We start from the raw sequence: 26,321 nt of genomic DNA, 5'->3' as shown, positions 1-26,321 counted from the left end.
TTCGATCGAATACTACGGTATTCGAAATACTCGTACTCGATTGAGTACCACTCGCTGTTCGAATATAAAAGTTTGATGCAGAACCAACATTGATTGGCCGAATGCTATACAGTCGGCCAATCAACGCTGGTTCTTCTCCTACCTTTAGAAGTCTTCTCCGTGCAGCTTCCCCGCGGCGTCTTCCGGCTCTGAATTCACTCTGCCTGGGCAGAGCCGACTGCGTATGTCCACTTGTAGTGCGGGGACGCTGCAAGGAGAAGACTGCTCGGAGGCTCAAGCCCGACCCTCACTCGTGGACTTAGTAAGTATAATTTGATCGAACGTTGCCTACCCTTGAAACAAGCATTTTCCCCCCATAGACTATAATAGGGTTCGATATTCGATTCGAGTAGTCGAATATTGAGGGGCTACTCGAAACGAATATCGAACCTTGAACATTTTACTGTTCGCTCATCTCTAGTTTTTACATTTCATCAGTACAGATCAGGATATCGGCTGGTTGTGTGAGAAGTTTAGAGGTGGATCAGAAGGGGCACTATGTGTCATTAGGGAGACACCACAACTCATACAGTCCTACAACGCACAGCTGTCTGCGAATGGGTCCCTCTTCCTTTTGGAGGAGTTATTCTGGCTTGGCTATATGCCCAGATTATTCTTTTAGGTTTTATTAAAAAAAAAAAAAAAAACAACAAAAAAAAACAAAAACAGGCACTGATCTATAGGGATCTACCTTCCAAGAGGTGGCGCTAGATTAAGCTCCTCTTTTCCACCAAGTCATATTAGAATTTTCCTTACAGTGATCTGAGCAACAATGAGCATTTTCTTACCATAGCCAATGTTTTGAGCAGTGTAAGCATCTCGCACTAACCCCTAGCATTTCCATATGCTCGTGCCTAAGGGCATATTCCATAGACTGTATAAATTTATATTCCTCCATTATTTTGCCTGTACATTACAGAGCTTATCTTTATCCCTTTGGGCACAAATAGAAGATATTCTGTAATTGTGAAGAATTAAAAATCCTTTACAGCCCTGTTTTTCTCTTACTAAAAGAGATGAGAAATATTAAAAAAAACAAATAAAACTAGAAATTAAAAGAGTAAAATAAAACAACTTTTGTAATACAGTTAAAAAAACTGATGAAGTGTCCAAATCTCAGACATGAAGTATAATAATATAAGTGGTCCCACTACAAGTATAAAAAGAACATAAGATTATTTTCCTCAGTATCATCAGTTGTATAAAAAGTAGGAGTTTATTTGCCCGGGATATATATGCATAAAAGCAGGTTGAGAATTTTTTGGTATCTTTTTTTATTTATACCACTGTGTGATACTTTACAGATGAATAATGGGATGTCTTTATCTATAACTCCCTGTGAACTGTTCTTTAACCCCTTCCCGACATGCGCCGTAATAGTACGGCGCATGTCGGGTCTGTAACTATGGCGACCGCCCGGGAGCCGGGCGGCCGCCATAGCCGCCGGGTGTCTACTGCTTTAAGCAGTAGACAACCGGCTCTAATGCCTCCGATCGGTCCCCGGACCGATCGGAGGCATTAACCCCTCCACCGCCGCGGTCAAAGGCCACGGTCAATGGCCGGAGGCGCCATTTTCCCGGCGGCGCATGGGTGCCGCCATTTTGGCCGGGATCGCCGGCTCCTGGAGCATGCTCCAGGGCTGACGTCCTGTTACCATGACAGCTGGGAGCCTTGTACAGGCTCCCAGACTTGTCTGCAAATCCTCTCTTTTGCAGGCTGGTCTATGCAGCCTGCAAAAGAAAGGATGCTTTTTTGCAATGCATTGCAATGCATTAGCATTGTAATGCATTGCATTAGTGATCAGACCCCCTGGGGTTCAACACCCCTAGGGGGTCTAATAAATGCAAAAAAAAAAAATTAAAAAAAAAGTTAAAAAAAATATAAAAAGAATTAAAAGTTCAAATCACCCCCCTTTCCCTAGAACACATATAAAAGTAGTTAAAAACTGTGAAACATACATGTTAGGTATCCCCGCATCCGAAATCGCCCGCTCTACAAATCTATAAAAATATTTTTCCTGTTCGGTAAACGCCGTAGTGGGAAAAATAGTCGAAAGTGCCAAACCACCGTTTTTTCACTGTTTTGATTCTGATAAAAATTAGAATAAAAAGTGATCAAAGCAATAACATTTCCTGAAAATGGTAGAACTAAAAAGTACACCCGGCCACGCAAAAAAAGACGCCCTATGCATCCCCGTACACTTACGTATAAAAAAGTTACGGCCGTCGGAATATGGCGACTTTTAGAAAAAAATTTTTTTTAACACAGTTTTGGAATTTTTTTTAGGGGTCAAAATGTAAATAAAACCATATAAATTTGGTATCCCTGGAACCGTACCGAAACACAGAATATTGGGGACATGTCATTTTGGCTGCACAGTGAACGCCGTAAAACCAAAGCCCGTAAGAAAGTCGCAGAAATGCATTTTTTCTTCAAATCCAACCCATTCTGAATTTTTTCCCTGCTTCCCAGTACATTATATAGAATAATTAATGGTAGCATCATGAAGAAAAATTTGTCCCGCAAAAATTAAGACCTCATATGGCTCTGGGAGCGGAGAAATAAAAAAGTTATGGGGTTTAGAAGGAGGGGAGTCAAAAACGAAAAACGAAAATCAAAAAATGCCATCGGCGGGAAGGGGTTAAGGGTAAGATCACACAGTGTATTTTGTGGTGAGAGCTGCCACACAGGAATTTACGGAAATCTGTAGCTTTAACATAATATTAATATTTTTATTAAACATTTATTAAACATTAATATTTTTAGATCGTTTTTATGTGCTCCTGCCTTCCCTTCTTGCATTCATCTTTCCCTTCAGTGCAGCACTGCTCACAGTTGTCACTTTGAGGTTGCCATGCCTTCCAGTCAAGTTCTGTCTGGGTCTGCTCTGCCAGTCAGAACTCAGAGCCTAACATAGTGTTACCATACTGTCCAATCCTGAGCTGAGGCGGGGTATTTAAACCTAGCATTGATCCTTATCACCTGCCTGTGATTTCGTTAGTATTCTAGGCTCTGTGTTCGCTGGATTTGACCATGACTTGGACTACTGGCATTCCTTTGTCTCCATTATGGCAAATCTCGTATTCTCCTGGTTTTAACCTTGGCTTGTGTTTTACTTGCCCCGATAGGGTTCCTGGTTTGTCCTTTAGTCTGCAAGTGCACCTATTTTCTGGCTCCTTGTTCTGGGGTTTCTATCTGTGTCCTGACGCAGCCAAGTCTATCCTACCTTGTGGTAGGCTCTGGTGAATACCTTGGGGTAACCATTGTGGTGTTGGTGCTATACTTGCTCAGTTACCTGTTGCTTTTTAAGAAATTGCTTAAACAGCAACGCCACCATCTCGGGAATTGCTTAAGGGACAAAACACTACTAAACTATTCTCCAAAATGCTAATTTATTCAGCTATTTGCACAGTATATAGTATTCTGGGACACATAGATGACACTACAGCAACCTGCGAGTTCTTCAATTCAGTTGATAAATGTGTTAAAAAAGCAATGAATTCTTTCTATTGCCGAACCCGCTAACAAAGGAACCTTCTCTGTAGCAATAGGTGCTATCGCCTTGCTACATATAATTGGGGTCATAGTTCAGAAAGGGACATAATGTTAGGTATCCCTTATAATTATGGATTGAAGCGATAAGTCTTTGTGAGGTTTCTGCATATAAGTAGACAGTTTACAGCAACGCCTCACAGAGAAGAAGGAGTGGAATAGACGACGCGCTGCATTTATTAGTCCTCGCTCATAATGAGGCTTTTATTTCTAGTCGGAGCGTCTATATTGGAAATCTGTTCAGTGCATGAATATTAAATTGTTCAGACAAGAGGTCACTTGAATCCTGGTAACCATGGATAGTTAGTAAGCTATCCCCTATTCCCTTGTCTGTATAGGTCTGCAGCTATTCTTCACAAGCCTTGAGCGTTGGTTGACATTTGAATTGGACAGTAGTAGACTATGTGTCTGAACGTATTAGGGAGGTGGTGGCTCAATATCTTCTCGTGGTGACTTCTGCCATTAGAGAGGCTTTCTGTTGAGATCATAGACCTTCAGCAGATGCATACCTTTCATTACCTTATAGATAGTGACACATATCCATGGGAAGATTTTTTTGAAGGTGACTGGTTGCAAACATGTTGGAAATTTTGCAAAAGGAATGTGAAATATCTCAGGCAATCTTCCTTGGAATGCAGATTGATGGATTGTTTTAGAGATGGCTATCGGTAATGCTACCATCTCCGGGGCTATGTCAACGACATCAGTATACCTAAATGCTAAGTGAAGCCCTGGTCTCATAGATAGGGGGCAACAACATTACTGTAATCATGTTGCTGAAATTGAGGTAGAATACTTAGGCATGGATTTCAATTTGGGGGTCCGCAGTAGCTAACCCATAGCTAACCCACCCGTTTATCTGTTACCAAAGTCATAGTTTTTAAGAGGTTAGTAATGCACAGGTTCTCAGTACCCATTAGCAAAGGGAATGGGAACAACCAGGGCTGAACTTGCACACAAGGGCCCCATTGACAGCTCCATAATCTGCCTCTATGGTACATTTGCCTTTGTTGGTAATAACATGATCGTACGAGTATCCAGACTTCAGTATTGACTTCTTGGTATGATGAACTCTCCACATTGTAAAAAGATGTCTCCACATTGTGTTCAGTGAGCGCATCTGAGATACATCCTGGGAAAACCTGTGAGCTGGCAGACCTCATCCACAAGGAGGCCATAGTCTTCAAAGTCTTCAAAATCTTGATGTAAACCATACTCAGCTTTAAAGGCAGGATCCGGTTCTCTTATTTAACCCCTTGGGAGACTTAAACATTATATATTCACCTGCCGTTTGGCCAGAGATCCAGAAGGGTCTCCACTCAGGTCCCCGTTTTTTGTCCCCCTTCTGCCTATGCATGAGTGTGCCAGACAATCAGTGGCTTCCAGTGATCGGGATTGGGAATGATTGTATCCCGATCGGCGATCAAGCAAATTTCACGATCGGGATCGGCTGGAAAATGATTGGAAATCATATTTTAAAATCGATCCTGAAATCTCAAGATCAGCTCATCCCTACACACAGGCAATGTCCTATGCCATGATTATACCTGCTTTATCAGACATATTGTTTTCTTTATAAATCATATAGTAATGTTCTATGTATGGTCTTAGCTTTACGTTTATATATGGACACTGTATTGTGTTATTGCTGCCTCCCTGTAGTACTCCGCTGTCACTGCCTGTGTTTGCCTATAGCAACACTGCTCGGGGCATCCATATATTGCTAACATAAGATTACTATATAAAACCTCCATCTAGAGACCTCATACGCACAGTAGCGTGATAACTTATTTTACTGACCTCTCATACATTGCGGTGTCTCCTTGTGTAGTAAGTTAAGCCAACCCTTAGTATAAAGTGTTATAAAATGATATGTAATAAATCACGTTTTGCTGGCGTACCAATGTACGATATAGACATATAATAGCCAGGAGCCTTATGGTGTCCAGGTATATTATACATATCATGTTAACAGTTATGATTTATACTTAGCCCAGGGTTGCCAAGTTTACCGTCTTGCCGTATAATCCGTTCTTTCCCCACGTCGTCCATAGTGTTTGTGTTGTAACGTTAATCCCTATTATCCAGAGTATACGCAGCTGCCTTTATGCTCCACTCTTGTCTATCTCTCACAAGCTGCTGGCTTATGGCAGGTCTGTTCCTACTAACAGGAAGCTGAATGTAATCATCTTATTAGACGCTGATCACATTAACTTCTTCTTCTCCTGCACTGATCTCTCTGAATGACATAAGAGAGGATGAATGGAATCACTATAAATCTTGTATAAGTTAGGAGGGCAATATAAAATGTACTTGAGTTGTATCTCCTGCCTATGTGTCTGGAACTTTCCAAGTTACCTCCAACAAGCTTCTCCTGGCTCTAATACTGTACTGAGAAATAATAAAAATCTATACATACCGCCATATCCTGCCTCTAGGTCTGGGAGGTGGTCTTTATTTCTTCCTCAGCCTCTATTCTGTCTGATAGTACTATAGAGATCTGGTAGTCACCCTCTACTGACTACAAGCCGCATCAGACCATGGCCACTGGTAAATCTACCCATGACTTTGATTTTAACCCTGTGTTATATACCTGCTGAAGCCCAGAGTTGCTGTAAAGTGTCCCAGTCTTATGGCACGATTAGATGGGCTTCCATACACTTCAATGAATGTGGCAGGACTGTAATATGGACTGTAATGGGATATGTCCTGGGTAGTTGCAGTCCAGCCTCATAACCTGTTCACAATAGCATCAACATCACAGTTGTATCATGTTTATGGGACTACAGTAAAGAACGGGTCTGTGTGCTATCCAATATATAACAAGCAGGAGGTTGTATGCAAACGCAAAGGGTTAAAAAATACATTAAGAAAAAGAATAGTGCCTAAGACGACTGACACAACAACCCCTCAATAGAAAGTAACAAACACATAATGCAAAGATAGGTAGACAAGATAGATAGATAGATAGCTAGATAGATAGGAGATAGATAGATAGATAGATAGATAGATAGATAGATAGGAGATAGATAGATAGATACTGTAGATAGATAGATAGATAGATAGATAGATAGATAGATAGATAGATAGATAGATAGATAGATAGATAGATAGATAGATAGATAGGAGATAGATAGATAGATACTGTAGATAGATAGATAGATAGATAGATAGATAGATAGATAGATAGATAGATAGATCAAATCTGCAACGTTTCAGTCCTAAATACACAGGACCAAAATGTTGCAGTTTTAAATAAACCCATATTGTTTTTTCCCTACCTGGGACTGCTGCCTTTTTCCATTTATTGTCTATGTGGGATCATATACCTGAATCTCTTTGGTTCTGCAACCATCTTTGCAAAAGATTTTTACATATTACTGCTCTACACATGTTCTGGATTAGATAAAAGATAGATAGATAGATAGATAGATAGATAGATAGATAGATAGATAGATAGACAGATATGTATAGTCTACTTACATATTATATAACACCCTACGGGGACACATTTGTGTTACATTATATATGTTACATTGTATATGGATACAATACTATATGATTCCTGTAGAATATCTTCTTCTCAGCCGCAGGTGTCTCAGTTGTCCTGTATATTCTGGAGGGCTCCATACTTACCTGCAGTTATGAGAAGATAATATAGAGGTTTATTACATGGTCTACTAGATTTAGTGAAATTATAAGGCTCATTTAACCCTTGCAGGTAACCTGGATAATGACTCCACATTACATAACATTAGACTATTCATTCTCCTTCATACTAGAGCCACATGTGTAACATTTACTTTCCAAACTTTTAGTTCTGCACCCCAGGGAGCCATTTCCATTAGTCTAGATCTTCTGTTGCTTTCTTCTTCTCCAGCATGTAATGATTAATATGTATTAATAAGGATATAGGCAGACTCAGAGCTTCCTTTGTCTTGGAGAGGGAGGTGAAAGAAGTAAGAAACAGTAGGAGAACATAAGAGTGGATGGAGAGAAAGCTGTGTGTATGAGAACATAGTACACTAGAGAGGAGGGGAGGGCTATATACTGCTGTATACCTGTACTGTATACATGTTCTGTGCTGTCTCTATGAGGAAGTGTCTATACAATGCTATGTGTGAACAGAGGCGTTGTGGTTCATGTTAATTCCTCCAGCAGCCACTTTGAGCCGAGCAGAAGAAGCAGAGACATCTCCATAATGTATGCAGAGGGCTTTGCTGAGGGTCTCATTGGTCGCCATGTGCTGATGCTTTCTTGCTATTAATCTCTTCTATGGCTTGCTTGGCTGCCTTGCCCATCTGAAAGTGATTTCATTATGTCTGATCTCCCCACCCAGGGCTGCCTGGTGCTTTGTATCTGACCATCCAGTCCAGGTTCCTTGTCAGGAAGTTGTCAGGTGTCTGTGCCCTGCTCCTTGTAGATGGGGGTCTGGGGGTGCACTTGTGCCTTTGGGTTTTAGCTCCACGTGATGAGATCTGTTTCTCCAGCATCGCCTGCCCCCCTGGGCTTTGGGACGTGTCCTTATGTGAATAGCATCGTGTTGCTTCCCAACTCAATGATAATCGCAGCTCTTCATGTGTGCACTGTTCCTTAGCTGCAGTGCTCTCCTACTATGTGATGTATATGGTCTGGCTGCTGATTAACCCTTCCTTGCCTGGACTACTAGCTGTATACTAGCATCAGCAGTCGTGGGCTGTAAGACACATTGTCTTGGATTCCTAGTCTAAGGCTGGAGATTTCCATATAGGCACATCTCACATAGACAGTGAGTATTGTACTGGTGCTGACTGTTGATCTTCATCCTCCTCATCCTCCTCATCCTCATCAGGCCCATTCTCTTTATGCTTCATCTGCTGTCTTTCTTTTAACTTCCAGGATGGCTCGTTTTGGAGAGGCGGTGGCTGGGAGGTTGGGGTCCGGAGATGGAGGATCAGAAAGGAGCAAGACCCTACAAGGGTCCCCAGCAGCTCCAGTGGGGACCCAGGCAGCTTTCAAGCAATCCAAAGCCCAAAGAGCAAGGACCATGGCTTTATATAACCCCATCCCTGTCCGGCAGAATTGCTTCACAGTGAACAGGTCGTTGTTCATATTTGGAGAAGACAACATCATAAGGAAATATGCTAAGAAGCTCATCGACTGGCCATATCCTTTACTATCTGCTATGGAAATGGGATGATTTCTGACATCTGGGAAGGTATGGGTTAATGCCCAGTTATTATTTCTGCTGCAGATATTGGCAATTTACTACAGGTAAGAGCAAGATCTGTGCATGGACATGGGATACATTGTGCATGGACCTGCTGCTGGTCACTTGTTGTTCAGTCGGATTTTGGAGATGGTTTAGTGCAGTTGCAATGTATCAAGTCCAGTCTAATGTGATCAGTGCCCTGACAAAGCATTTGGGAAGCCAGCCCCCTCTCTCCCCCTCAGTATTGGAGAGTAGAAGTTCACCTGCTCTTTAGCTCAGTGCTACCAGTGGAGGATGAGGAGGGGGTGATGAAGGAGGGGGGGGGGGTCTTCACAGCCCCCATTTCTTTTATCACAACGATTAATTATTAAAACCCTGATGCTCACAGATAGCTTTCTCTGGAGCAATACAGTGATACCAGGCAATGATTTCTTTACAGCAGCGATGACAAATCGTCCTCTATCCAGATTAAACCTTGCTTGCCAACAGGTGCAAATTGACAGAGAGACATTAAGTGGAGCTGCTGTGTGATCATATGGGGCTGCAAGACTGTGCTGGGGAACTAGCACCATGGAAAGCAGCTGCAGGGGTCTCTGTACAGGGGTCCACAGATATTCACCATAGAACTGTATGAGCCAGTAACTTAATCAATTGATGCACAGTCTAAGCTATACGATTATGGACATATTACCAGAATATGGACTAACATACACTCTTTATTGGGAGGAGATGGGCTTTAGATGTCCTCAAATACTCACCTCAGGGTACACTTAGAACTATATATGGGCCAGTAACCTAATCAATTGATCCATAGTCTACTTTATACATTGTTTTAGGATTAATTTGTAAGATAATGGAAGAATTACAAGACTATGGACTAAACTACAGTCTGTATTGGGAGGAGTGGGCTTCAGAGGCCCACAGATAATCACCTTAGGGTACAATTAGAACTATATATGGGCCAGTAACTTAGTAAATTGATGCATAGTCTATGTTATAAACTGTTTTAGGATTAAGCTATACAATAATAGACACATTATCAGAATATGAACTAACATATGGTCTGTATTGGAAGGGGTGGGCTTCAGAGGTCCACAAATACTCAAATTTGGTAAACTTAGAACCATACACATCTCAGTAACTTAACCAATTGAGCCATATTCTAATTTATAAACTGTGTTAAGATTAATCTGTAAGTAAATAGATGTCACAAGAATGTGGACTAACATACAGTCTGTATTGGGAGGGGTGGGCTTCAGAGGTCCAGAAATGCTCACCTTAGGGGTCATGGTGGTAAACTTAGAACTGGATGTGTTAGTAACTTAATGGATCTGTATTCCATTCTATAAAGAATTTTAGGATTAAGCTGTAAGATAAGGGGCATATTACAAGATTATGGACTAACATAGTCCCTTCTTGTGTCTAGAAAAGCTGGTTATAGATGATCTCTATGTACAGTATATAGAAATAATAATAATAATAATAATAATAATGATAATAATACAGATATATATATATATATCTGTATTGCAATAATACAAATATATATATATATATATATATATATATATATATATATATATATATATGAATATTTAGCTCTTGTACATATAATACTTTTATATAATTCTATTATAATGATATAATCTACCAAAATTATGAATTAGAGGACTGTGAATCATCACTCTGGAATCTTTACTTTATCGATTATATGTCAAAACTAGTTGACTTCAATGAAATGGAACATTTTTCATAAAGATAAAATCTTTTTATTTCTTCCTTTAACCAACATTGATCATTTGCATGCCCCAACAATAGCTCAACATTCATCAAATGATTGAGAAGGTCCAAGTCTAGGTTCATTGGTCCCTAAAGGTTAAGTAATATAGGACTAATATAGGAGCACTAGTGATTTTTTTAGATTTTGTTTTGCTGAAGTCTGGCAAAGATTGTCGATAACATAGAAATTTGGAATTTATTGGGAATGTTATAAGATAACAGTGTTTGTCCTAAAGAAATTTGCTGTATATGTTGTGGGATTTTAGACTAGTGTTATGTGTGAGCCGTTTGTCACCCTCCCTTCAGGGCCATCTCCTCTATAACTATCCTACAAATCACCTACTTTGCCTTAGGCAAAAACCAGTAACCGTTATTTCCATTAATTACCAGACACATCTCCCACCGGTGATGACTTTTCCCACTACTTAATATTACACAGACTTATCAGATTATCTCTACAAAATCTTTCAGCCATGGAGAGGTGACTATATATTCTACAGTACATATGTAAGATTATGTTCAGTGAATAAGATATGCTTTGTGCATAGCTCACAGTTTTCAAGATCTCCAATTGCAGTCATCCATTGGAGTACTTTATTGTATACAAGGGTGACATATGATGATCACACAGATGCCTAGTTTATTATAGAACAACTATCAGAGACCTCCCCTGTAGTGATCTGAGCACTTATCACAGATCCCTCCCCTGTAGCATACTGAGCCCTCCCTTGTATTACAGAGCCCTCCCCTGCAGTGAAGTAAACACTTAAAACAGAACCCTCCCCTGTAGTGAGCTGAGCCCTCCTTTGTGTTATAGAGTCATCCCCTGCAGTGAGCTGAGCACTTATCACAGAGCCTTCCCCTGTAGTGAGCTGAGCACTTATCACAGAACCCTCCTTGTAGTGAACTGAGAACTTATCACAAAGCCCTCCCTATTAGTGAGCTGTGCATTTATCACAGAACCCTCCCTTGTAGTGAGCAAAGCACTTGTCACAGAGCCTTCCCCTGTAGTGAGCTGAGCACTTATCACATAGCCCTTCCCTGTAGTGAGCTGAGCACTTATCACATAGCCCTCCCCTGTAGTGAGCTGAGCATTTATCACAGAACCCTCCTTGTAGTGAACTGAGCACTTATCACAAATCCCTCCCTGTAGTGAACTGAGCACTTATCACAGAGCCCGCTCTTGTAGTGAGCTGAACACTTATCACAGAGCCTTCCCCTGTAGTGAGCTGAGCACTTATCACAGAGCCCTCCCCTGTAGTGAGCTGAGCACTTATCACATAGCCCTCCCCTGTAGTGAGCTGAGCACTTATCACATAGCCCTCCCCTGTAGTGAGCTGATCACTTATTACAGAGCCCTCCCTTGTAGTGAGCTGAGCATTTATCACAGAACCCCCCCCCTGTAGTGAGCTGAGCACTTATCACAGAGCCCTCCCCTGTAGTGAGCTGAGCACTTATCACAGAACCCTCCCCTGCAGTGAGCTGAGCACTTATCACAGAACCCCCCCCTGTAGTGAGCTGAGCACTTATCACAGAGCCCTCCCCTGTAGTGAGCTGAGCACTTATTACAGAGCCCTCCCCTGTAGTGAGCTGAGCACTTATCATAGAGCCCTCCCCTGTAGTGAGCTGAGCACTTATCACAGACCTCTCCCCTGTAGTGACCTAAGCACTTATCATAGAGCCCTCCCCTGTAGTGAGCTGAGCACTTATCACAGACCTCTCCCCTGTAGTGACCTAAGCACTTATCATAGAGCCCTCCCCTGTAGTGAGCTGAGCACTTATTACAGAGCCCTCCCCTGTAGTGAGCTGAGCACTTATTACAGAGCCCTCCCCTGTAGTGAGCTGAGCACTTATCACAGACCTCTCCCCTGTAGTGACCTAAGCACTTATCATAGAGCCCTCCCCTGTAGTGAGCTGAGCACTTATTACAGAGCCCTCCCCTGTAGTGAGCTGAGCACTTATCATAGAGCCCTCCCCTGTAGTGAGCTGAGCACTTATCACAGACCTCTCCCCTGTAGTGACCTAAGCACTTATCATAGAGCCCTCCCCTGTAGTGAGCTGAGCACTTATCACAGACCTCTCCCCTGTAGTGACCTAAGCACTTATCATAGAGCCCTCCCCTGTAGTGAGCTGAGCACTTATTACAGAGCCCTCCCCTGTAGTGAGCTGAGCACTTATTACAGAGCCCTCCCCTGTAGTGAGCTGAGCACTTATCACAGAGCCCTCCCCTGTAGTGAGCTGTGCACTTATCACAGAGCCCTACCCTGTAGTGAGCTGAGCACTTATTAGAATGCTCCCTTCTAGTGAACTGCGCACTTATCACAGACCTCTCCCCTGTAGTGACCTAAGCACTTATCATAGAGCCCTCCCCTGTAGTGAGCTGAGCACTTATTAAAGAATCCACCCTTCTAGTGAGCTGAGCTCTTATCGCAAAACTCTCCCCTGTAGTGAGCTGAGCACTTATTACAAACCCCTGAATGCAGCTTGTGTCAGTGCCAATAACCTAAATGGAGCCCCAAGGGCCATGCTCAGGTTCCTCTCCATTCGAATTCTTACTCAGCTGTATGTAATAGATGGGAAAATAGAAGATCGGGGTCTCCTATTTTTGTGATAGGCAGGGCTAGTGGTTGAACCTACACCAATCCAGTATTTTCCCCTATTGTTATTACATATGATTGTACCTAGTGCGGTTCTGCAAGTTTATGCACCATAAGGTAGAGCTGTCATGTCACAGATGTACAAATTTCATTATTTAATATACTCGTATGTCTGTGACAGATCTTTAGTCACCGGCATAGCATTGTTTGGACCCTCACCAATCTAGCATTTATCACCTATCACCTATATTATTTTATTCATGTATTTTGCATACTTATATGCTTTACAGACATACTTATATACTTTACTTATATAGCACTCTATAGACATTGTCTGGCACTGTCCCATTGTCTGGCACTGTCCCATTGTCGTTCACTGTCCCATTGTCAGTCACTGTCCCATTGTCCGCCACTATCTCATTGTCAGCCACTGTCCCATTGTCCGCCACTGTCCCATTGTCAGTCACTGTCCCATTGTCAGTCACTGTCCCATTGTCGGTCACTATCCCATTGTCGTTCACTGTCCCATTGTCAGTCACTGTCCCATTGTCCACCACTATCCCATTGTTAGTCACTGTCCCATTGTCGTTCACTGTCCCATTGTTGGTCACTATCCCATTGTCGTTCACTGTACCATTGTCAGTCAATTTCCAATTGTCTGCCACTATCCCATTGTCAGTCACTGTCCCATTGTCGGTCACTGCCCCATTGTCAGTCACTGTCCCATTGTCGGTCACTGTCCCATTGTCGGTCACTGCCCCATTGTCGGCCACTGTCCCATTGTCGGTCACTGTTCCATTGTCGGCCACTGTCCCATTGTCGGTCACTGTTCCATTGTCGGCCACTGTCCCATTGTCAGTCACTGTCCCATTGTCCACGACTATCCCATTGTCAGTCACTGTCCCATTGTCCACCACTATCCCATTGTTAGTCACTGTCCCATTGTCGTTCACTGTCCCATTGTTGGTCACTATCCCATTGTCGTTCACTGTACCATTGTCAGTCAATTTCCAATTGTCTGCCACTACCCCATTGTCAGTCACTGCCCCATTGTCGGCCACTGTCCCATTGTCGGTCACTGTTCCATTGTCGGCCACTATCCCATTGTCGGTGACTATCCCATTGTCAGTCAATGTCCCATTGTTGGCCACTGTCCCATTGTCGGTCACTGACCCTATCAGGATGTCTTTGGAGTGTGGGAAGAAATCGGAGTACCCGGAGGAAACCCGCGCAAACATCGGGAGAACATACAAACTCCTTGGCTGCAGCTAGTGCAGTTCTGCAACATGTGCTAGAGCTCCCATGTCACAGATGTACACAGATATACTTGTATGTCTGTGACAAATCCTCCGATATTTGCCATTGTACTAAGACCAGGACAATATTCTGCTGTATATACACCCATGGTATACATGGAGTAACATACAGGTAACATTAGGACATGTATCCGCTGTTTATGTCATTGTCACTAGAGAGGACAGATACACTATATAAATATCTAGTATGGTTTGACAAGGATAACGTGCGCAGAAATACGCTAAACCAGATCATCACATATTAGCATTTAACAGGCTGGGATGCAAATATTTTGCCGTAGGTGGCAGAAGTGTGAGAAATATTTGACTTCGCCATTTATAGATGCGCTGTTTTCTAAATGCCTCCACTTTCCGCCCGAGTTTTAAGGAACTAATAGTGAATATAAATAATTGGGCTGCGCACACGGGGGATCTTTATGTCCTCCAGTACTGTTAACAACAACAAGCTAAATTAAGGCAAAAAAAAACAGAAAATAACTTGGAATTGCTTTCAGTCTCCACCTAAAACAAAGAACGGTAATCACTGCCTAATTCCAGCTCGCCATTCTTAACATGCTCGCAAACACAATGAGGGCTGGTTAAAGGAAATGCATTGTTAATGAACTCCTGGAGATTTCCTTGGTTTGAGAATTTGGCGCTTGAGCTGTAAATGATGGATTTCTCCTTTATCTTGGACTACTTAGCAGTTTTAGCTATGGGCTTATATTGCATTGCTGAGATATTTCTCAGAGCAGAGGTCACCAGACAGTCTGGGCTCATCATGACTTGGCGGTAGAAGAAATATATTAACTAATGTAAGTGCTGGCGATTAGTGTGTTTGTTTTTTAAGCCACTTGTCGGATGGCGCTGAAAAATACAAATTAAATAAAAAAAAAATAAAAAATAAAATAAAATGTCCCTTAAAATCAAAAATATCTAAAAATATAATCCTAGCACTGAATACATTTGTAAATACTTGGCCGAGGGTGCGTGTGTTCTGGATGAGAATAGAAGGATCAGGCATGTTAAATTCAGTATGTCCTATCCCTCTTTTTCCTGACATTAGTTGTCAGGAAAGAGTCAGGACACCCTCTTGTGCATCTAGTTGACTATCCCCTCCAAAGGCTTGGTCAACGTCTTGGAAGGCTTGGTCAACGTCTTGGAAGGCTTGGTCAACGTCTTGGAAGGCTTGGTCAACGTCTATCTAAAGAATATGGACATCTTTAGTACGCATATACCTGCAACGCAACGGTAAAACTGCTAATGGCATGGTGATGGTATGGTGATGGATCCCAAATGTATATAAAGCAACATTCACGTTATCTGATCTCTCTTGCTATGTTGACTATCTGTGTATGTTTTATAGTAGTCTTGGTGGCTGTTTAGTCCTAGTATTATATTCATGAACATGGAAGCTCAGGCTGAACAACCTGGTAAAGGTTCCTCTCTAGGGTTGAGCCGATCTTGAGATTTCAGGATCGATTTCAAAATCCGATTTCCGATCATTTTCCAGATGATCGGAATCTGATCTTTTCCGATCCTGAGCGCTCCACCCTAGTCAATGCATCTCTATGGGAAAAGTCACTTTTAGGGTTGAGCCGATCTTAAGATTTCAAAGTCCGATTTCCAATCCTTTTCCAACCGATCCCGATTGCGATTGTGAAATTTGCTCGATCGCCAATCGGGATCCAATCTTTTCCGATCCCGATTGCTCAACCCTATTCCTTTCTAATAGAGCAGTCCTGCAGTGTATGGGAAATATTGAGAAAATATAAATGACAATATATAGTATCAGTAAGGATTTCTTTGGCTGTGACTGAATCTTTGGAGGCTCCTTGAATATATTGTTCATACTTGAAGGAGGCCCGACACCACCAGAATCTCTCCTAAACCACTTATATGCCGTTATAGAGGATGTCTGTGCCATAATGATCAGAACTTTTTTATGCCATAGGGCAATCTGGCTGCTTAGAAAATCAGCTTTTAAAGGGTTTATCCAGGATTAGAAAACATGGCTTCTTCTTTAAGAAAGAGATCAACTTCCTCTTCTCCATAGGAAATGACATCACGTCTATTGGTCACATGGTATTGCTACAGCTCATTCCCATTCATTTGACCAACGGATGTGATGTCACTTTCTGAGGAGAAGAAGTAAAGCTCTTTCTGAAAGAAAAAAGCCTTGTTTGCTAATCCTGGACAATCCCTTTAAGCTTTATGCAAATGAGCTATTCAGCGCACTCAGGACGTGGCCACAATTTGATGTCTGTTCTTTGTAATAGATCTGTTGACTGTCATTTCCCGGGCTATGAACAGATGAAAATAAGACTTATTCCACGTATTACATAGCACAGAGGTTTACATTGAGGCCGGCACGTATACACACAGATATGTTGCAAGGAATTCACAAGTTTTCAAGTGCAGCTAGCAGTTGCCTAGGTAACTGTACAATACCATAAGCCGCTCCTGAGAAGCTTCTCTAAAGGGGTAGTCTTATCTTACAGTATATACAGGTATACATGGTATACTTCAGGGGTATAACTATAAGCTCACGGGCCCTGGTGCAAAGCTCAGCTTCTCCTCATAACCATCAACAACATACCATCCATACATTTTATCAGCATTCACAGTTCTCTTTCCTTCTCCATCTGGCCCACCATTATTGCCTTCCCTTGTCGGAGCCTCCACATAATAGCCGGGCCCCCTTTTGTGCCACAGTCTTCCCAGCACAATCTCTCCTAGACTATGTGCTGACCGACCGATATGTTTGCCATGAACGGGTTAACTTTCTCCTTTCTAGCAGTGGAGGGCTGTGTATCATAAATCTCCTTGCTCCAGCTCACCAGAGGGCAGGGGTCATATATTTAGGATGCAAAGACTGCCAAACAGCAAAGGAAATTAAAAAGTAGACCAAAAACGTTTGACCATTGGTGACCATTGGTGACCATTGGGCCCACTTGGCTTGGAGTGTGACCGCTGTTAACCTTATAACTACCGTATGTCAGTATAATAAATGCTTAATAGATGAGTCCACTCTAGAACCCACCAGGATCCTGGTGGGAAGTACAACACTCTAGAACCCACACCCATGCTCAGATTCCTGGTTCTCTTTGGTGCTGCAACCACTGCTTTGCATAGTGAGGTCCCATAGAAGGAGAGCGCCAGCGATGAGGCGCCAAGCAGAACAACATGCTAGTGGGTTAACTGATCTCTATAAATGTGGCGTCCTTGTGTGTATCTGTGCTAGCGAAATTAGATTGTCAACCCCTGTGGGACAAGGACCAGAAGGGATTAATGAATTACATTTCCAGCACTGTATAATATGTCAGTATACTATAATAATAAATAATACGCCTGTACGGTACAACACTTCTGCTATGTAATTGTATGACGTTCACCAGACAGGCTTCATGTCTATTAGCATTCATTAATTAGGCCTGGTTAATGCCGATCGACTCATACAATATCAGCTACAGATCTGCGGCCATAACACCTCAGAGGAAAAACATGGCCCATGTACAAGATAATGATAAAAGTAGGTCTGTTGGCTTTGTATGATTTGTGAAAGTAAGGATTGTCATGAGGGCCATATACGAGTTCTGGCTATATTCAAGACATGTCCATATACAAGACATGGCCATATAAGATACATAGTCATATACAAGACATGGCCATATATGAGGCATGGCCATATAGGATACATGGTTATATACAAGACATGGCCATATAGGATACAAGGTCATATACTCTTTTCTCATATGTGACCTATAACTTCAATATCTCTCTGATTTAGAAAACACAATTCCTAATACGCTATTAGAGCATTCCGAATTAAAGGGTTACTTTGGTTGTCTATTGTATCGATGTGTGAGATCTATAGGGTTCCAACTATTTGTCAGAAAGGCTGAGTACGACTCCCTGTTAACTTCAACTGCCCCAGAGATATGAACGGAGCAGGGCCACACATGGTCACCTTGCGATTTAATCCATTCTGGAAAACATGGGACACTCCATTGTTATGACTAGCTGTCATGACTAGATCGACACCCGCAGTCTGACCCCACCCACAGGGATGACCTAGTCAGTGCATAGGTCAAAACTTTTTAAAGAGAATCTGCCAAGTATGTTTGGAACACTAAACCACCCAGAGGTCCTTATGGGCCAGTGGTCTAATGTTCCGACTTTCCCTGCTGTAACATTCTCCGTGCCCGCAGTGAGAAAAAATATTTATGCCTACCCTGTTCCTGTACTTATGGCTAATAATGGATGCAGTGACTTGCATTTTGGTAAATTATTATACTCTGGGTTTCTCCAGACCCCAGAGTATAATAGGTGGAGGGTCAGGGGAGGTGACAAAAAATAAAAAATCATTTATACTCAACTTCTCTTTAGGGCTTCCTCAGGGCATCCTCAGGGCTTCTAGCAAGGTCACCACCGAAGTCTGTTATTGGGCCACAATGGTCACATGGGCACACCGAACGTCATGACTGTGTGACCAGTGAACCCAATTACAGGCCTCAGCGGTGACCCTGGGCACATGATGTAACTGAAGAGACCAAAAGAAAGCGACGCACACTGTGAGGCAGCCCAAAAAAGATAAGGGAATGTTAAAGTATCTCCCATGGGCCTCCACCTATTATACACGGGAATCTGAAGAGTATAATAGATATCATGTATACCTAAATTATATAGTAGAATATACTTTCACATCTGGTTCTATCCAAACTTTTTCAACCCAAAACAAATCTTGGGAGACCCCAACCACCCAAAACAAGACAAATCTTGGGTGGTTTGCCCACCTCTAATCTTGATCGGCCCTTGTACTACATAGAGAGTCCATTTATTTATTGACTTCATTGTGTACCGTGTGATCACTTAGTCACCCCATAAGGGCACAGAATGAACAACGTGTTACCAGGCAAGGTTTTTATTTCCGACAGCTCCTTCTACCCATCCTGTTTTAGGTGGGTTACAGTGGTGTTCTAATATCTATAGAATTAAGCAGCCATGTTGGACTTTTTCAGCTGAATTCTTTACTTCTCCAGATTGTTTGGTTGGTTGATAGCTGTTCTTCCCAAACTTTTCTTCATACACAAGGCAATTGACTGGTATCTGAGCTGTCGTAACGTGGCACAACCTATACACCGTGTACAAAGCCATCTGATTGTAGGTTCATTGGCTGTGCTGAGAACAGCGGATCAGTGGTAGCGCCAGGTGTCAGACCCCCACCAATCTGATAACCTGTCCTATGGAGAAGGCATCACTATCCAGACTTGGAGAACCCCTTTAATGGCCGCTTTAGTATCCAGTAAATCTGGTGCAGAGATATTGACTACACAGACATAAGAAGGATGAAGCGCCTAATAATGATAACGGCGAGTTGCGATTTGTTCATTCGGTTTTTAATTCTCGTTGTTCGCGCTGGATCGGTGTTAATGGTATTTATTTACACTTTTGTACGCTTTCCTAAGTGACATCTTTGCTGAATTTTTAGCCTCCTTTACCATATGCTGTTGGGAGTTTCCATCTGTTTTATTTTAGCTAAATAGTTTCATAGACAAGGTACTGTAATATGAGCCATAAAGTTGCAAAGAATTTCATATCTGTTTATCCTCTGTGAGAGAGTGAAGGGTGTAGTCTGGGAAGACAAGTATATTCCAGCCAGGCACCTAAGGGGTGTATGGTAAAGACCCACACCAGGGAGGTCAGCTGACTAATCAGGCCCTAATAACAGTCTGTGTGTGAAGACTAGGAGTGCGGCACCACACAGACAGTGCTGAACTGTCCAGACCGGACCTCCAAAGCAGGTACTGTGCCACCCATTGTTGTTGCCAAGGTGGGAGACTGGTAGCCAGTCTCCTGTACAGTCAGGGAAAAAGTTTCCTTACGTTAAAGTTAGTTTCTAAGCCGAGAAGGGTTTTATTTTGTTTAACCTGTAGCTTTGCAAAAGCAGTGTATGCGTTACATGTGAATAAAGCCTGAACTTGTGTGCAATCCAGTGTCTGTGTCCCTGTTTCCTGCACTGCTACAAGCATCTACCTGAGCCATTCCCCACACCTCGTATAATAATAGCGTTATGTGCAGTCAGCTTTCTCGGTGGGGTAAGGTGTGAACATAGAACATGTCGACATGGATGAGAAGTGCAATCTGCAAACAGTATGTAGAAGGTGAACAGATTGATGTATAGGCTTTTTGGGAAGAAGGTTCAATATAAATTGTAATATTTTAATTTTAATTCCTGCTCACTTTGGGCTTATAAGTCCATTGGGTGGTCCGACTTAGTGACTGACAGCTTTCTCACACTTATACAGGGAAGGCTGTCACTCAGTAATAGGATTAACCCCACTGGACTCTTAAGACTAGAGTCAAGTTATGCTGAATATATCAATATATCAATCTATAACATGTTGCATGCACACCATTATAGGTTCCAGTGGTGTAGCTAGTAATGGTGGGGCCCCATGGCGAACGTTTGACATGGACCCCCCAACCGACGCCCGTCGAATCCCCCGACTGAATCCCCCCCGCATTCCTGCGCTCTCAATTATGCCCCATAGTGGCTCCTGCACACAGTATTATGCCCCATAATGGCCCCTACACACACTATTATGCCCCACGGTGGACACCCATGAACAATTATTATACTCTGGGCTCTTTTCGGTTGCGGCTCTCTTCGGGCCGCTAATGTCCCGGCCCTGTGGCAGCCGCTACCCCTGCTACCCGGTAGTTACACCACTGATCGGTTCCCTTTCCTAACTAAAACTAAAAAACCGCAATGCCTGATTCTGATTTGGTCGCCATGATATTGCCTTTGCTTATTATTTGTTGATATGAGACGCATATAAAAATCCTATATTAACCTAATTAAGAAGGGAAAAATCCTTGTTTCTCCATGGGGTGATTAATTATCCATCACTGTAATATTGTATATGCATTGTCTGAAGCTGATGTGTTGTGCGTAAGAATTCCCATGAAGATGCGTGCAAATATTTGAGCACGCTCCATAGATGTGATTATAATGTTATTGAAGTGCACATGACAGTTCTTAAATAGAATTATCATGCAAATCTATTCTGATGCATCCTGACTGATAAATAGACTCTGGGGGTCTGGAGCAGCTAAGACGCAGCCATCTTCATCTTACACAGACCCAACAGAAATCAATGGCTCCTTTTTTAATGGATTGACATCCGAGTTAGTTATAGTTGGCGTGAACACTATTTACCTTCCATGTTCTAGGTATACTTGAGGTTCTGGACATCTTGGGGAACTAAGCACAGATCTTCTGTGGATGTAGGTTGCTCCAATACTTCTGTCTCTTTATGTAGTCCCAGACAGACTGGACACTGTTGAGAAACAAAGCAGAAATCTAAATCCCATCAATATTTGGTGTGACCTTTACCCTTTCCCTTCCAACAGTTCTTCATAGTACACTTGCATGCATTTTTTGAAGGTACTTGGCAGGGAGGTTGTTGCTGCCATTTTGATGATAAGTTTTCTCCATGGTCTTTTCGGCACCCGCTGGCGATCACTACGTGGGGCTTCAGCTTTACAAGCACCATTTTCTTGTAGCTACCTACAGAACTCAGCATACTGCTCAGTATTCTGTTCTATAGCGAGCTACAAGAAAATGGTGCTTGGGAATGCTCAGTAGCGCTCAAAATGGAGCATTACTGCGTATGCATGGGATTTGCAGCGCAGGAGCGAAACTGGATGGAGGATAGACGCGGAGGGGCATGAAAGAGGTATGGCGCAGGGGGGTACTCGGTGAGCATCATTAGCATATCGGTTTTACCGATTTTTAAGAAAAATGGGGGAGTCTTTGGAAAAACTGGGGGCAGCACCTGAATATCCTTTTTAAAGGCTATTCAGGCATATGAGTAGCTCAAAACACGTTTTGGCACCGATAGAGCCCCTTTAAGGGGTGTAAGCTGATGGCTCGTCAGGTAATGGAGGGGGTGTACATCTCACCCAGACTACTCAGGTGGGTGAGATGAGAAAACTCCAGGAATGTTTGTTCCCCAGCAGACAACTTTCATCTGCTGAGCATTTTGGTAAATTCTCAGTACTGGTTTGGAATTTTAGGAATGACAGGTAGGTTGGTAGTGGGACCTGTCATTCCACCCCCCTTCAGTCCACACTTTTGGGATGTTCCGGCAGCGACTCAGCTGCAGAGAGTCTCCTCGTCAAGGAGGCTTAAGAAGTCAACTCCAGCAGCAACACTTTGGGCAGAGTTTAGCTGGAGAGCTGACAGAGAGGTCATATTTTTGGAGTTGTGTCCTGAATGATTCTACTGGTTGTTTTGGATTTCTGTTATTCTAGGTGAGGTAACCTATTCTATGTTAGTTAGAGCCTAGCCCGGCAGGGATTTATTTTTTGTATTGTTTCCTTTTGTTTCTGCACTACCATTCTTTTGAGTGAAAATAAACTCTACCTTTGTTTTAGACTAAAGAAACTGGACTTGTGTGTCTATGCCACCCCACCTAGCAACCCCAGACCCTGACAGGGGGTTGAGAGGGAGTAAGAGGCAGTGGGTAGATAAGGAGTAAGTGTGAGATCACTGGTGGGTCTGAAGAACAAGGGATCAAAAGTTCCCCTGTATGGTCTATGTCAGGGGTCAGCAACTTTTGGCACTTCAACTGCTGTGAACTCCCAGCATGCTCCATTCACTTCCATGGGAGTTCCAAGAACAGCAGAGCGAGTATACTGTACTTGCTGGGAATGCCTTTAAATTTTTCTCATCTGACTGTAAATAACTTTATATAAATGTTCCAATTTCCAGCGAAAAAAATGTAAATACGAGCAAATAATGAAGCCACATCTAGCGCTGTACACACTGGACACCTTCAATATGACTTCTGTCTTTCTGTTCCTGCTTACAAATTCTTAACCTTCTGCTGAAATGACATTGTTTTCTGATTACAGATTTTATTAGCGGATATTCGGTGCGGTATAACAGATTGCCTGCAGCAGCTACTTATCATACACATGTAAACCGTTTCTGCGCGTTCTTTGTACACTTCTCAATACGTTTATTAGCATAATTTTATAACCAGTCGGCTTAGAAAATGGCTGTAATAATGTGATTATTAGGAATTCTAGAACACTAAAATGTATATATAGAAGCATAAAAGCCCCGATGTATCAAAGTGTGTACACAAAGAATCCACAACAATATAATGCAAGTGAATGGGGCTGTGGTGGTGGCTGCGGGCAATTAGGAGGGTATTGTATAGTATGGTAATGTAATTATTTGCATGACAATGGTGTAAATAATAACTACGTTCTGGCATAAGAAGGTTATATCATGTGTAGGGTTGAGCAATCGGGATCGGAAAAGATCACCTTGCTCACCTCTTCTGGGCATCCAGCAGTGCCTAACATCCTCTTCAGGTGTCTTCCAGCCGCTGGCTGATCTTATGTGCCCCGGGGTCAGGCTGAGGCCTGTGATTAGGCCTCAATGGTCATGTACAGTGCACTTACTTAATGTCGCATAGTCAGTGTCTTAACATGTCAGTTAGAGACTTAAAGATACATAAAGAGGACACCAGGAGACCACCAAACACCCAGGAGAGGTGAGGGAAGGCAAGTATAACTGTTTGATATATTTACTCACCTCCCCTGGGCCGCCACTTATTATACTCTGGGCTCTGAGGAAACCTCAGAAGATAATAGTGTTTCCTGATTGACAGAACCTTCGGGTTCGTTAAACACAAAATTTTGGAAAATTCAGATAGAATCTAGTTCTAACTATATTGGTTTGCATGTCCCTAGAGTTTACTAAATGATCTATTGCCTCATTCTCTGGTGGGGTCTTATCTTGAAGATAGATAAGTGTCAGAAGGACTCTCTCAGCTACAGTTATTATTGCATCTTTTACAGCATCACTCCCCTCGCCTCTCCATAGACTTCTATGTTAAAAAATAAATCAGTTTGATAAGTGGAGAAGGAAACAGATTTCCTTTCTAAGATATGTTACAAAGTTTCTTATATTCACTTGTACTATTCATTTCTAGAAGCAAGTAACCATGTTTTCTAATCGCATATAACCTTTTTATGCCGGAACAATTATAGTTATAAAATAACTGATACATTTTACCTCTTGGCTCAACACGGCCTGAGATTGCCAAATTTTAAAACAACATGATTCAGTGATATTCTGCCACAAGATGTCTATTATGTATTTTGTGGCCATTCAGTGGTTGTTTTGAGAATTGAAGCCTCTTAATGACTTTTTTAGCATGTTCCAATGATGCATGGAATAGGTGTCATGTGTCCTTTACCAAATTTAAGTTAAGGTTAGACATATATCTTAGGGATTGCTTATATGTATTTCCACAAAGCTTTGTTCTTTGAGCTATACGGGGTAAACTGTGTCCATTAAAAATCCCTGTTTTTCTGGGCGACTTACTATGATGGCTCTGCTAGGAATTGGCTTTTGGGAAAATATATAAATCAGAAGCAGACATTAAGCCAAATAAAGGATTCTTATTGCTAGACTCGGCACCCAGAGGCTTGGATTCATTGATGTGTACTTCACTGCAATCCGTTCTAACACTGAAGAGAATCATTCATCTTGCCAATGTTGGCGCCCACTATTCATACACCCATGCAGAAGGATTGAATAGATTCCTCCTCCTACACTCCGAACAAGAAGACCTGAATCCAGGTCAGAGCAAAGATTAAAATGCATCGCACTATAAAGCTCCAAGATGAAAATATGTGTATGTAAAGATCCAGACTAATTGTCTTAAGATGCAAAGGCTATGTCATTAAGAGGAGGAGAAGTCAAACTGCTAAATATTGTTTCTTGCACGTGAAATGTGTAAAGATCTGCAACTTCACAAGGAAGAAGTGTTATGGCGCTGCTTAGGCAACTAAAAGAAAACTACTCTGCAAATGCTAGAATACAGATGGAGCAAAGTTTAACTTGATGTGTAACTTAAATATATTGCTTCAGCAAACTTTATCTTTGTAAGGAGTAAGTAACCCTAGGTGGGGGTCTGTGTAGGCCATATGTACAGTCCCTGCCCAAGAAAGGTTAGGCTCGGTATGCACTAGTGGTGTTCATGAGCGAGTGCCCGCGATCTGTGAAAAAGTAGAATATACTCTACTTTTTGATAGTTCGAAAATATGGACCTGACTCTCCCATTGAAAGTCAAAGGGTTCATGAAAAAAAAAGACTTTTCTGTAAAAACCAAGGCAGAGAATCAGCACGTTTGTGTGAATATATCCTTAGCAATCGCCTCTTTGTGATGGTATTTATTAGGTGTATACTAGTTTGGGACCATTTCCTGGATATTTTGTGCAACTCTCTGCAGTGTAAAGTGGTGTGTACTTTGATTCCTTTGCAGTTGTGGCAGGTTAGGGCGGAACGTCGCTTGCACCTAGGAGTTGCACCATGGGGGGAGTCCTTGGAGTTGTCTATCATTGAGCGAACCAATTCAGATCAAACCACATTTAACCAAAATTTTTGAGAAGTTTTTGACTTGACTTGAATCCAAAACAATTGGGGTTTGTCATCCATAAAACACTCTTTTAATCTGGGGTCTCCTCAGGTCCCAGAATGCAATAAGTGGAGGGGAGGTGAGTAAAAATATCAACCAGTACTACTCACCTTGCCTTACCGCTACTGGTGGTCCTTAGTTGTCCTCTTCAAAACTCTCACTTGGGTATGTATGTGGGGTCACCACTGAGGTCTTTGAAATGCCAAGATTTTGACGCATCCCATCTGTCTTCTGAGGCCCAATTTAGTCTCAGCAGTGACCCCGCCAGAGACTGTTAGAGGCCTGAATGGGACAATAGGAGACCTCGAGGATGCCAAGAAGATTTGTAGCAAGGTGAATGTCATTTTATTGATTGTGTGTGTCA

At 42.3% G+C, this 26,321-nt stretch overlaps 1 protein-coding gene across 1 annotated transcript in view; it reads left to right on the top strand.

Annotated features, from left to right (window-relative positions):
• The window catches only part of CACNA1E (calcium voltage-gated channel subunit alpha1 E), a 456,683-nt gene that overhangs the window by 192,891 nt on the left and 237,471 nt on the right, over positions 1 to 26,321 (top strand). The window contains exon 3 of the mRNA XM_075287936.1: positions 8,470 to 8,736. Coding sequence (XP_075144037.1) covers positions 8,470 to 8,736 — 267 coding nt within the window. The remainder of the gene's footprint in view (positions 1 to 8,469; positions 8,737 to 26,321) is intronic.

This window comes from Leptodactylus fuscus, chromosome 9 (genome assembly GCF_031893055.1).
Source record: "Leptodactylus fuscus isolate aLepFus1 chromosome 9, aLepFus1.hap2, whole genome shotgun sequence".
NCBI classification, from domain to species: Eukaryota; Metazoa; Chordata; class Amphibia; order Anura; family Leptodactylidae; genus Leptodactylus; species Leptodactylus fuscus.
Note: the sequence above shows the minus strand (reverse complement) of the source record. Positions and strands in the feature narration are given on the sequence as shown.